Genomic DNA, 13,987 nt, shown 5'->3' with positions numbered 1-13,987 from the left:
GAATTAAGAATTTGTAACAAGCATCTTAAAGATCTAGATAAGTAAACCTGAAGTGAAGGAAATAACTACCACTTCGGTGACAGAAAAATAGAATAAATGTTAAGTACTTAATAGGACATCTACCTAAAAAAAGGGGAGGGGGGAAGAAAGACACCCAGTTGCACAAATGCTGCAGTCATAGCAGAGACTACATGAACTCCTAGCTCAGGAATGCTGACCTTGATGACAGATTTCTTTCAAGTTGGTAAATGTAGGTAAATTTTAATATTTTCTGTATTACAATTTGAGATACTTGGTTTATATTTATTTTAAAAAACCTTCTAAAATAGCACAGATGCTCAATACCATGGAATAGCCTACAACATGGGCTTTGAGCAATGTGCTTATGAAAACTACTGATTATTTGGACCTTATCTTTTTCTACACGTCATAATTAATCCATTGTTATATCCACTTTCCAGCAGTTTCAAAACTCAAGATTTTACAATTAGGAACTTTAGCTCCTCTAATTTGCTTGCAAATGGAAAGTTACCACTAAACACAAAGGAGATCAAAACCACCTTCTGCAGAATTTATGCTTGTTATAAAACCAATCTTTCAACTTTTTCAAAAGTTGAAATGTAATTGAATTTTCATTAAAATTCTTTTTTTTTTTTTTTTTTGACTCAGTTACATTCTTGCATCTGTTGGGAAAAAATGTATCTCCTCTACTGTTGTTCTTAGCTTTGAAACAGTAGAAGGATGTTACAAGGCTGGTAAAATTCACACTGCATTAGTAACTCCTGAGCTGTAGCAGTTGTCAAAGCTAGTGCACCTTCCCACTATATAAAATGACAGGCCAGAACAAAAAAACAGATTATCAATTATGGATTAAAAAAATGCTTAATTTCATAAAGCAGGGGAAAGAGTGCTGAAAGCTCTCTTTTACAGAAGCAGTCAGATAACTCTCAGTTGTCTTGCATCCAGGGTCACAGGTTCCTCTGCCTCTAATTCTGAAGTTAGATATTGGTACAAAAATCCCTTTTTTGTAGCGATGTAAAATTCTGCTTCATTAAAAAAAGGGGACAACAATGTTAATACATTTTAAATCTTGATATGTTAAGCAGTAATCACCTTTACTCCTGAAACAATGACACCATCTGCTGATTTAACCATATTTTTGAAGAAGTCTTCAAGTTTCTCTTTCTTATTTTTCCCACGAACACTCAACTGAAAAACAAATGTATTTATCAAGTTAGTTCATTTCCTGGAGGCAATAAAAGCTTTTTAAAAAGAAAAAAAAAAAAAAAGAACTTCATACCACAACTTGCTACTCCTAAACCAGCTTTCCTGCTCTCTGCTTAATCTTTTACTCTGCATTAATAGGGACAGAGCACCATGCACCCAGAATGACAGACTACCTCATTTACTAGACTGTTCTTTATCACCTAAAATACTATTCCAGGAAAAAAAAAAAAATCAGTAACATTCTAGCACCTGCAGATAATACCAAATGTACAAGGTGTACATTTCAGTTATCAATAATAGAGTATTTATCACATACAGTATAGCTGTTAACCTAATATAACCAGGTATGCTCTTTTAAGTGTAGAATGGCACACCTTTGACATTCAGAAACTACAGAAGCATTCACCCCTCTCTGCACTGAGGATAATGAGGTTTCAGCCTCCTCACACTCTTCCTGTCCATCTAAATTTGCCCAGTTTGGGTAAACTGAGTTCCTGAACCAGTAAGCATTTCTACATCAAGCAACAAGAGGATCCTCTGTAACATATTTTGAAGTTAAGCATGTACTCAGTTGAGCCAATCTTTGTCATGATTTCTTCAACATTCAATGCTGATTTCTGCAATTTTAAAAAGCAACTAAAAACTGTTTGCAGAATATGAACAACCACTTACTCCAACACCAAAGAGTTATTATGAATCCAGAAAGTCCTCTCCATTAACTTAAAATTAGATAGCAACTCAGTATGTAACATGTGGATAGCCACACTAGTCCAGTATCTAGAAAAAAATTAACCAACTTTTCACCTACATTATTAACAAAAAAGCTTTACTTATCAGAACATTTCATTAGAAAGCCTCTCTAGTTTTGTTAGCAATAGACTTTAAACCACAGTTCCAAACCCTAAAAATGACTGTTCTGTCTTTGTTGCACCATCCTTCCCTACAAAAAAAAAATATTCAAAGGGTGGACAAGTATAATGTAATGCGAAATCACCATGCCCTGGTTTCGGCTGGGATAGAGTTAATTTTCTTCCTAGTAACTGGGATAGTGCTGTGTTTTGGATTTAGGATGAGAATAATGTTGATAACACACTGATGTTTTAGATGTTGCTAACTCAAGGACTTTTCAGCTTCCCATGCTCTGCCAGGTGCATAAGAAGCTGGGAGGGAGCATAGCCAGGACAGCTGACCCAAACTGACCAACGGGGTATTCCGTAAGCCCTGCTTTCCTGGAGATGGCTGAACACCTGCCTGCCGATGGGAAGCTAATCTTTTTAATCCAAAACATATTGGATTCCCATTAATATTTTTGATGCTGAGGCTAGAGCACATAGTGCATTTGATTCCCCAGGTGGCAGCAAAATGAACTACTACAGACTAAATGAATTTCTAACTTTTACAATACAAATATGTCTGGTATGAAGGAATTGATGCAATTTGCTCCAGGAGGTAAAGCCCTCTTAATCAATTTTCCATCCTACCATAAAAGTACATCTTGATTTCTCTTGCCAGCAACTCAGTTTTCAATACTCACATCCTGATTATATTCCAAGAATACATGGAAATTTAAATCCTTTCTCAAAATAGGATGTGCTGCCACGCGACACAAAAACACTTCATGCATTGCAACTGTCTTCTTGAATATTGCCAAATATTCACTGAAAACAAGAAGTTAGACTGACATAAGAATTTCATATGAAGCAATTAAATTTGAGACAAGCCTAATGAGCAGCTTTAAGAGATCCTCAGTAAGTATACAAAATTATACGCTGATATAGTAGAGGTTATCACTCTAATATTTGATACATACATAAATAAATAATACAATGTTAATACTAGGGGGAAATTTGAAGCCCTAACATATTACAGAGAGACATTTAATGAACACTCAACAAATACATTCTAACTTTTAAGGCTAGCTAACACAGACTGGTTTGCTGAAAGTGTAACCTCACGTAATTGTCCCTTCCCCAACTCCCCAAATTCAAGAAATTGAGATACAGGCTACAGTCACTAGGCACTATGTAGCTGATGTGCAAATTCCTTCCTCCCCATCTCCATCCCCTTACCTATTTGCACCCTCCTTACTTGTTTAAACATTCATGTAGTTTTGTTAGCTCTTTAGATAGTAGTCTTTTATTCCATGTAAAAGCACCTAGCCTTTTTGGGCTGAAGCTTACGTGGACATCTTGCTTCATAGTGGTTCTAAAAGTGAAATTAAGTGCTGCATTTGGTAGGTACAACCGAAAAAGTCACGTTGAACCATGACAATCGCATAGTTGCCCAGTTCAGCCAACTCAACTTTAAAGCAATTACTCATTTGTGATTTAATTAAGAGGAAGGCATTCTTATCAAAACAAGTTTGCTAGAATTCATTTTGCTTTGCAAATTCAATTAATAAGATGTTACTTCTCTAGAAATGAGAAGGGGCTCTTTTCCCCATTCTGAGGTCAAATGGTGAAATGATAATCAACACTTTTGCTTCCACTATGTGCAAGGAGGTTAAGATTTACATACCAGCAAACCAGCAGGGCCAGTGTTGGGAGATGTTTGATCTCAGTGAGAGTAGTAGTCATTCAGTGAAGACAAAAAAGGAGGATGCAGAGGATGGAGGTGGCAGTAGAAGAAACCCAAAGTTTTCTGTGTTATCCAACCCCTAACCAGACCACAAGAGAATCATGATCAGGGCCGCTGGAAAACCACAGATTCTTTAAAATCTATAGTGTTTTGCTAATTTCCAGTTTTCTGCATGTGAAGTGTATATCTACTCTGCTATAAATTATGTTGTACATAACACTGATACAGAGCTTTTTAAGACATTTGCTCACAGCAGCTGGAGTTCGGAGAGAAAGCAGCAGTTCTAAGAGTTCTATGTACTTTTCTTGCCAATTCAGAGCTCTTGATAGAAGCAGTCTAGAAGCAGCGTAAATATACACTTGAAAACTGAAACCAACGACAGGAAAAAGATCAAAGAAGTGAATGCATGATAAGTAAAGTGGATGAAGCAAGGAGAAACTTCACTGTGTAACTCGATATGGAACAAAAAGCCTTAGAGCAGATATTTCAATACACACTAAATTCACAGTAAGGGAAAATACTATTTTCAGGAAGTATATTCTCCTTGTGCAAAAAAAAAAAAGCAGCGTCAAAAAAAAGTACTTTCTAGTAATCTCCATACTTCTTGGGAAACAGAAAGTTGGCATTTATGTTTACAGTACCAACCACATGCAAAAATCCCTAGCTCAAACACTACATGTATAAACCTTAAAGTTTCATTACGGTTATAAAATATGGAACACCAGAACTAAAAAAGGTAGAGGTTACCTCCTCCCTTTGCAGGTGTTCTGTGAACACAAGAATCTAACTAGTTTTTTCCTTATAAAAGAATGCTCAAGAACAAGCTGATTTTTCTTCCTGTTTCAGAAGATCTTCTATGAAATTATTTCTACAATTTTCCTAATGGCTCTGATCATGATCACCAAGACAACCCTGGTTATGTAGCAACTGGATTCTCAAGCCTATATCTCACAGAGAACCAATACAGTGAAACCAGAAACATGGGACAGCAAACAGCATTAAAAGTTGAGGGATTTTTTTAAAAAAAAAAAAAAAAAAAGTAGTAATCAAGTCTACATACGCCTCCAGTTCTTGTTTCATCTTGGTGAATTCTTCTTTAGTCATTGATCCTTCCCCTTCTCCAAGTTTCTGCAATTTCTCCCTTGAGGCATCAAAGTCAGGCCTGGGTGGTGCTGGCGGAATCTGGAATTGAATCAAATTTTTTTTAATTGCTCATCTTCTCAGTCAAACAACATCCATTCAGTACAGGAACTGTAAACTGCCTGCAGCTTTTTAATATATGGCTCGCTCTTTCATCATTCATTACAGCATTTATGGATAAATTCTCTCATTCATGAGTTAGACATGCTGCATTACTATACCAATTTTGGCCAAGTGTCCTTGAAGATTACTAAAGAATTAACTAATGGCTTCAGTAGTTTAATTACAACAGAAACCAAATAATACCTAGCTTTCCCAATACAATTAAAATTTGAAATAATTATTTTATAATTAGTTTTGTTTTAGCTTATTTGGTAAGGATTGTTTCTTGTTTGAAGAAAAAAAAGAATTCCACAATTGTTTTCACACCATCAATTTATAACTCCCCAAAACTTTAAACCAAAAAAACCATTCCATATTGTTTGCAGGCACTAGTTCTTTCTTGCAGCACTGTTGACATTAAAGATACCTCTGTTGAAATAACAAAGCACACAGTAAACAAGTCTCTAGGTTAATCTTGTAATATAGTATATTAACATTGAAAGAGAAAACACCACAGTCATACTAATCCTGAATTGCTATCAGTAAAGGGACACAGAACAAAGGTAAGCTACGCTTAAATTTTAGTTCACTGATATTTGCCCATTACATTAATGCATTACAAAAAACAAAAATCCAGCATCTATGCAGTCAACTCTCTGAAACTAGTTATTACCACACTGAAGGTCTAGTCACTTCAAATAGCTTTTCTGACTAAAAAAAAGACTAGCTCAAGAATGGCATGACACATCACAGATCATATTCGTCATAATGTACCCACTAGTCAATTACAAATATATGTTTACCTTCTGAATCAGTAGACACCCCTCCAAACACAAAATGAGTACCTAACTTTCACACCAAGATGACAAATATTCCTATTTGTAATTAAAGTATGAATAGCAGCACCCATTTTTAATAGGCAGTATCGTAAGGTGAATATTTTGGGACCTCTGTTCCCTGGTGGCCTGAAATAAACTTCAAACCATAAGTTGTTGTGTATTAAGGTTCTCTGTAGTTCTAGACGGTATTTGCGTTGTTTTTTTCCCCCTCCACCTGATTAATGGTAAAATGATTCTCATCTTCGTAATGAAAACTGGAAAAGTCTAATTACTAGAGCTCAGTTACTGCACTCTGCCATTCCAGCTAAAACAAAGGCAACATGAAACTTGTAGCTAAGTTAAACATTAGCTTGCAAAAACAATACCACCAAGTTACACAGTTCATGTATCTCCCACACTTTTAACACAGTGGACTAAAAATACACTTGGATACAGATTAAACTACTCACTCCTTAGGAGTGAAAGGCAAGAAAGTATGACAACTACAGTAACTTTCCTCCAAGCTTGCTTCAACCGTTGATTTTGTATAATTGCATAAAATGAAGTATTAGAGCATCTGATCTGATTTTAGAAGGAATGAAAATCTGCTGTTTCCATTGCATTTAAAAGCAGTCACAAGTACTTTTGATAGAGTCCACGGAAAACAGTGCACATAAACCAAAAGAACTGTAATACTTACGATATAGCCAGCATAGTCCTCATTCTCAACAAAAGAATCATGAAGCCAAATAAACTCTTCATGTTGCCGGACAACAGAAAATTCATTTTGTTTGAAATTTGGTAAGGAACTCTAGAAAGAGAAAATGAGGAAGAATTATGAGAAAGAAAAAAAAAAATCCACCACAAAAAAACCAAAAACACCTCCTCCCTCCCGCCCCTCCCCAAAAAAAGTTTTTCATTACTATATGAAAAACACCTTGAAGGAACAACAAAAATATCCCTGTAAAAATAATCCAAGTAAGGATTTGACCAAAAAAGGTTCATACAGCAATAATTACCCCTGACTTAATTAGTGCAGCAATCAGTTGGAACGGGTTGTCCAAAGAGGTTGTGGAGTCTCCGCCCCTGGAGATATCCAAAACCCAAACGGACAAGTCCTGAGCAATGTGCTCTGGTTCATCCTGATTTAATGGTAGGAGTGAGGGAGGAGATGGGGCTAAATGATCTCCAGAAATTTTATTCAACCTCAACTATTCTGTGATTCTGTGATCAATAAACATTCAAATCTAAAAAAAAGAAAAGCCATAAACATGCAATAACTAAAAATGATTCATGAATGTAATTCCACTATGAAAAATATTTTTAGAATCTGAAACCATGGCTAATCTAATAAAAAACTATACTGAAGAATATTGAGATATATTAAAGATTCTACCTGCAAATAGGCCAATTAATAAGCACGGGAATGACATGACAACGCATCATACAAAAAACTGAACGTCACTTTTTTCTAAACAGTTTTTTAACTTCTTAACTTTTTAGCCATCTTTTTCTTAAGCACTCTAGCTACACAGACTCTTAAACATAAGATAATGCTACTTTCTCATTTCCTTTGGATTATGTTACACTTGTTTCAATAAACAGTTTAAGCAAACTTTCCTTTCCATATAATTAAGAAAATGTTCAGTGTACAAACCCAGGCTTTTACCTTTGTATGGACAGTGAATTTCACTTTGTCCCTCTCACTGAGTGCATCTGAGATATCCACTTGCAGAGCAGCATCAGTCTGGAGATCTACATTTATTGCTCTAAGCTAAACAAAGAAAAATCTATTTAGCTTAAATTTTTTTTAAAAAAGTTAATTATATTTCCCTTATTCTTCCCTTGAGAAGAACTCTGATCCCGCAATGCTGAACATCCTTAAAAGACTGAAGATAGATTACAAAAAAAAACAACATTGAAAGATTATTTCCAGCGGAAAAAGAAATTCCAGTAGTACTCCTTATAGCACACATGACTATACAAATAATTTCCTTTTCAGTACTCCTTGTTAGTGCACTATTGTAATTTCTGTGTATTCTTAACTTGCTAGTAACTGAGATGGTCAAGACAAAGTATATTTACAGACAGCAGCAAGTTTGGTAGGTTTTTCTCTTCCTTTTTCTCTTCATTCCCCCCGCTTCCCCAAACCGACAACCTGCTCTAAGTAAATGTACTTGTAAAGGTAATTATAAAGGCACTAACAGTTGGAAAGATACTTTCAAGGAGAAAAGTGGTCCTATACTTCAAAGAAGCAAGAGCTATTAAAGACCTGGTTTACTCACATTGTCTTACACTATTCTTCTGCTTAACATTTCCCATGATATACTGAAAAAGCTTAAAAAAAAAAAAAAAATCCTGAACTTCGCAGAGCTAAGTCTCCTTGGAAATATTTTTCTGGGGGGGTGGGGGGGAAACAAACTCCAAACCCAAGATTTCAATCTCTTCAAAATCAGCATGAGAAATGGCAAAAGTGCAAGGAATACGCATCTTTTTTTCCACAAGATGTGAAACCTGAACTCTCTCACAAAATAATTCCAAAGTCACATCGAAAAGAAAATGAGACCATGATCAAATATAGAAAAATTGGAAGATTATCTGAGCACTGCAATGTTTGGCAGTAACTGGACCAAAGGCTTCAACAGTACTTGGTGAAACTATAACCTCATCTAGACCTCAGCCGGAAATTTGAGTCCCCTCACCCTTGCACCCTTGTTGTTCTAGAGCAATTTGTCCCATGACAATTTAATCATCATGATCAACAGACATTCAGAATATTTTTACAAGTACTAAGACTAACTCTGAAATCTTCTCCAATCGAATTGTCAAAAAATATTTCAATGTCATGCTCATGAGGTTTACTTTTTACTCAGACACCGTGTTTTCTTTGATGCTGCTTTTTTTCTAGAAATATCACATTCTACAATATGAAAAGGCTTTGCCATACAAAGATATAGACTTTTTCCTGCAAAATTTTTCAGGACTGCATTTTGAAGTCCATACTCACGTACAAAAATGCTTTAAGTATCAGCAACACACAGTACAAAGGTTACACACGAGCAGATTTTGAAGGTAATGCTGCAAGGCACTGGAACAGCACTAGGAGAGAAGCATCAACTGTCACATCTTCTTTTCCACCAGTTATCTTAATCCTTGTCTTAAATCATAGTGGTCAGCTCCCTAGTTACTCTAGTTTTCTTGTTAACCTCAATGCACGGACAACTCTGCTGCTTATGTAGCACCAACCAGATTAATATAACTTAGAATTAGCGTATTAAAGTAAACCAAAATGATGCAGTCTAGCATATTTTGCTAGGCTAGCAAAATATAACACTTCAATAGCTATTACACAAATAGTAATAGCTTTTCCTTACAGCAAAGTTGGAAATCATTAAAACCACCGCACAGTAACATATTCACATGTGTGATTCAAGCATCGCTTTTTGTTTTGTTTTCCCAAGGTTTAGGGGGTCACTGCCTCACACAAAGGCATATTGTCATGCAACGATCCATTGCAGATCACTTCTCAGAGGCAGAATCTCCTAGCTCCTACTGAGTTCCCAATGTGCTTAACATCTAATTTAGGAAAGAAAAATATAATCTGACATACCAATGTCTGCTTTATGTCATGACACCACATTTTTCAGCTTGTAGTTTTTAGTGGTTACACTGTCTGGAGTGCTGTTTTTTCTCCGGTCCCCCAGAATGCATTAAGAGACAGAGTAATCTCAGCAAATAATCTGGATTATCTAAATGGTATTTCTGTAGTCTTCCAGGGGTCACAAAAATTTCTACTAAAATGCTTTTTTCCCCTCCCTTTTTTAAAAAGTGGTACAATACAAAATTCTAAGATTCAGCATAACAGCTGTTCAAGTCTGTTGCATACGCAGTCCTGGCCATATGCACTATTCACAACTTTACAAACAAAATGCTTATCTGTGCTGAGAAAATTAAGAACTACCTAAACATGACAACTTCACTCATGACATACAACTGTAAAGGACTATTTGTCTGATTTATACTGAGTTAAGTTTGCAACAGTTTTGAAGAGTTTAATCGTATGTTAAATTATGCTGTGTAGCCTGACTGCCAACAGGGAACATTTTCATCTGCAATGGTAATGAAGCATTTATGAAAGGTGTCAAAGACAATCAGAAAGTTGAAGGACTTCAAATGCGTTCATGTGACACAATGGTTCACGTTGCATTACTGGGAATTAAATTCACAAACATCATCATCACGCAACAAGCTTAAGCAATCTCCTCATCACTACTTCCAAAAGAGAACCTCCACCAATGGATGTTTTTCTAGTCATGAACGGAGTAGAAAATGAAAAAATGAAATGCTACAAACACCGACTTGGATGAAAACTGAAATGTAAGTACCTTAAATTCTGGAAAAAATGGAGGTGGGATACAGTCCCTTTTTATCTTGCCCCCCCCTCCCCTCAATCTAATACATACAACATAGCACAATAATTTTATGCTTAGATATATGCCCTACACCCATGCTGAACAACTTGCAAAACAAAAGCTAACTTAATTTAGCTGCTTTACAGTTTCCTATGCTATACCAAGTCCGTCCCTGTTTTATTCAAAGGGTCTAGAAAATACCAGAAGCCAAAACCAGGGCTAAGCGATGTTACAGTACTAAAAGAGAACACAATGCAAGGAGAGGATTTAGCACCTAAGCTCTTGCTCAAGGATCAATTATACTTCAAATGATAATGGAAGGAAGCTGGTAGAGACAAGGGAAACAACCAAATCTTACATTCCTAGATAATGTCATCCTTTAACAACAGTAACTTTTTTTTTATACTCTAAGCGCTTTCAAAAATGTTACAGAAAAAGGATCCTTTCTTCAGCGAGTTCTTTACAGGCAGGTAAATACACAGAGCAAGGGAAACAAACAATGCTTTTACAACAAAAGATTACAAAGTTTCATCACAGCATTAAGTTTCTAGCAGACCTTTTCTAAGGGATAGCTCATTTCCCCTCAATGAATAGACAAGAGCATTAGCCAAGTCAGCTAAAGTTTGTATAGATATAAAACACAAGACAGTACTAGTAGAGCAATACTATACCACCTTTCAGAGCACGTATTGTTTACATTAGAGAGACCACAAAAAAGCCCAGCAGGAACTGAGTTACTCCAAGCGAACTCAATAGTATCTTCCTAAGTGATATTTAGAAAAGCAATTCCCACAAGTTCATTTTATGCAGACCATTTATAAGAAGTTCCTTCTACAGACCACCCACTGCTACTTCCTCAAAGATGATTCTCAGTGCTCCGTTTTACAATTTTCCGGAAAAGGCTCCATAAGGTATAACACAATTGTTTGAAAATTACTGTTTTATGTGGCATCAGCATAATTTCCAGCCCTCTTTTCATCCCATCACCCCCATGTTAAACTTAACACAACTGTAGCTGACCAACATGATTCTGAAGTTAAAAGTACAGTTGTCATAGCAATATCTGAATTATAGAGAGGAAAGAGTACTGATTTTCAAAACTAAAAGCTCAATTACTCTAACCAGAAGTTGCCATCCATGCTTTCAATAAAGGCTTAACCTACTCGGTTTTTAGTCGCAGAGGAAGGCAACAAATAAGAATCAGGGAAACACTTTATGAAAAGCTGTTTATTTTTACTACTGCTACTAAGAAAAAAAAAGTTATGGTTTTGAAGATTAAAGCACAGCAAATCCATTCATGAACAGACTGCCAGTATTGCTTTTGATTAGATTTTCTGTATCACAATCAAAATCATGCAGATAACAACCTGTGATTTAATCCCAAGAATTTACACAGCAGTGAAAAAATTAAAAACCCAGAGTCATTGAAAATAAGAAACCTAAAAAAATCAGGGAAAGGAGAAGGACACTGTTCTGGTTTAATTCCTCAGTGCTGGATGAAGATGGGGGAGGAGGGGAAAAAAAAAAAAAAAAAAAAGACGACTGCACTGGGCCAACTGAGATGATGTAAGTAGTCCAACAGCACAAACAAGCCTGCTAAGAGATTTCTTAAGGCTTTCAAATTACCTTGTGAACTCTGACTACCTGTAGCCTTAGAGGGAAAACTAATAACCAAACAAACAAACAAACAAGTTTCACACAGGATCAGATCTGCATTGTTATGTTCTACCTGCGCCTTCAGATAAAGACAACTTAACTGTGCACTTCAATGTCTGTTCCTAAATATCAGGGACAACCTATGTAAAATACAACTCCATAATTAACAAGTTCTTCAGCTCTTGTTCTGAAGACACTCAAAGGACAACAATTTCCACTTCCTCTCTTTTTTATCCAGTATTCTTACTAAAGTAGCGGTATAATTAAAGGCAAAAGCTCTACAGTGGCTAGAATTAGCCTAATACAATCCTAGAATTCCTTTTTAAATTTCTGGTCATAAATTGGAACATAAAATGCACTGAATTCCTACCATGTGCATACAGTAAGAAATCACTTAGTACTTAACATTATATTTGACACTTGAATATGGCATGCGTGATAAAAGGGTATACCAATGTTTTTCAGATTTTGTATTTTTAGTAATATACAGGACGTAGCCACTTTAATAACCAGCAATAGCCAAGGCAACCAAAGCAACCCAGAAGCTGCTCTCCTACCTTGCTCAGAGTCAGTCTTTCCCAAGATACTAACCAATAGGGGTAATCGGTCTGAATAAGTTATACTAGATTAGCCAATTTGTTGCTTAAGTGAGACAGGCAAGTTAAAGAAAGATGGAGCAGCTGTTCGAATAGAAATGAAGGCCAGAAACAGCAGGGCAGAGAAAAAGGTTTTTTCAGTAAGAAACATAATCATGGCATCCTGTCCCAACAACAGAACTTCTTTTCAATAAAGAGTTTATTATGCAGCGCGTGCGCCTGCCGTGTAAACGTCCCATTGTTATCTATGGGACAACCTCTGGGGCCTAAAGCGAGAAGAGAGGGCAGGACTATTCCACCTAGGCCCTGGCTCAGGATTAAAGATGGAACCTGGTGCTCTCCACACGGCTGGTCAACCTGGTCAGGACCACGGCACAACCTGGGTGTATGCGGGGGGAGAGGGCACGTATCGGGGCAGGGAAGGACACAGAGAGAGTATGAATCTCTAGCAACATACACAAACCCCTCTCAAGCTATTCCAACAAAAGCACGAAGGAACTGCCCTTCCAAAACTTGGGTGAAAGAACAATGAAAAATTCGAGGCAAAACACACGCACGTAGACACTAATTTCAGAGGGAGGCGGTGCTGTTTCCACATTAGCAGATCCCGGCAGACAAACACCCCGCACCCTAACTGCCTGCCGCCCCCCGGCATCCCGCGTCCCCCCCGGTACCCACGCAGCGGGCTCGGGCCAGGCAGCAGCTGGAGTGCCGCCTGGGAGAGGGCCCCCTGGGAGGGGGCCAACCCTGCCCTCCCCCACCCAACCCCCCGGCGCCGGGGTCCCTAACGCCTCCCCGCGGCACTTACCCCTCGGTCCTCCTCCGAGAGGAAATCTGGGCCGTCGTCCGAGCCTTCCTGCTGGGGGCGAAGGGGAGGAGGCGGAGCGGGCCGGGGGGACGCGGAGGGGCACGGCCGGCAGCGGGCAGGGTGAGGGGGAGACAAAGCGCACACGTTAGCGACCCGGCCGCACACGCCCGCCCCGCCCCGGCACCACGGCCGCCCCGAGACCCACCATCATGGCTGCTCGCAGCGCTCCGCGCCCGCCGGCCCTCCCCCCGCCAGCCCGCCCGGAGCCCAGCGGCGAGGCGGGGCTGCGGCGCGCGGGGGCGGGGCGGGGCGCGCGGGGCGGCGGCGGCGGCGGAGAGCTGCACCTCTCGCGAGGGAGCGGCGGGCGCGGGCCGCGCGCGGGTAGCCCTCCCTCCCCGCCCCGCCCTTCCCCGCCAACGCGCGCTCGGCGGCCGTTGAGGGGAGGGCGCGAAGCCTGACAGGGGCGGCGGGAGCTTCGGCTGCGGGCCCTCGCCGAGGCCGTGGCGAGGCCCGGTGCCTGCGGGATGGGGCTCTCCGCGGCGCGGGGAGAGGGGGGACCCGCCCCCGGCGGGAAGGCTGCGGCCGTGGCCGCGTGTGTCGCAGCCGCCTCGGTTTTCCCCTTTGCTCCGTGGGTGTGCCCTGGCCCGTGCT

General features: G+C 39.1%; 1 protein-coding gene across 4 annotated transcripts in view; it reads right to left on the bottom strand.

The window, feature by feature from the left end:
• Positions 1 to 13,620, bottom strand: part of SNX6 (sorting nexin 6) — a 29,514-nt gene extending 15,894 nt beyond the window's left edge. Inside the window, exons 1-7 of one of the 4 annotated variants that reach the window (XM_075151678.1) lie at positions 13,542 to 13,620; positions 13,337 to 13,387; positions 7,534 to 7,638; positions 6,565 to 6,675; positions 4,865 to 4,986; positions 2,762 to 2,885; positions 1,114 to 1,209 (exon numbers count right to left, since the gene is read on the bottom strand). In XM_075151678.1, the coding sequence (XP_075007779.1) occupies positions 1,114 to 1,209; positions 2,762 to 2,885; positions 4,865 to 4,986; positions 6,565 to 6,675; positions 7,534 to 7,638; positions 13,337 to 13,387; positions 13,542 to 13,547 (615 nt within the window). In that variant the 5' untranslated portion in view covers positions 13,548 to 13,620. The remainder of the gene's footprint in view (positions 1 to 1,113; positions 1,210 to 2,761; positions 2,886 to 4,864; positions 4,987 to 6,564; positions 6,676 to 7,533; positions 7,639 to 13,336; positions 13,388 to 13,541) is intronic. The other 3 variants (XM_075151679.1, XM_075151677.1, XM_075151681.1) reach the window with 3 other exon arrangements.
• Positions 13,621 to 13,987: the final 367 nt, after the last annotated feature.

Source organism: Calonectris borealis, chromosome 5, assembly GCF_964195595.1.
Source record: "Calonectris borealis chromosome 5, bCalBor7.hap1.2, whole genome shotgun sequence".
Lineage (NCBI taxonomy): Eukaryota > Metazoa > Chordata > Aves > Procellariiformes > Procellariidae > Calonectris > Calonectris borealis.
The sequence above is the reverse complement of the archived record's forward strand: the minus strand, read 5'-3'. Positions and strand labels throughout refer to the sequence as shown.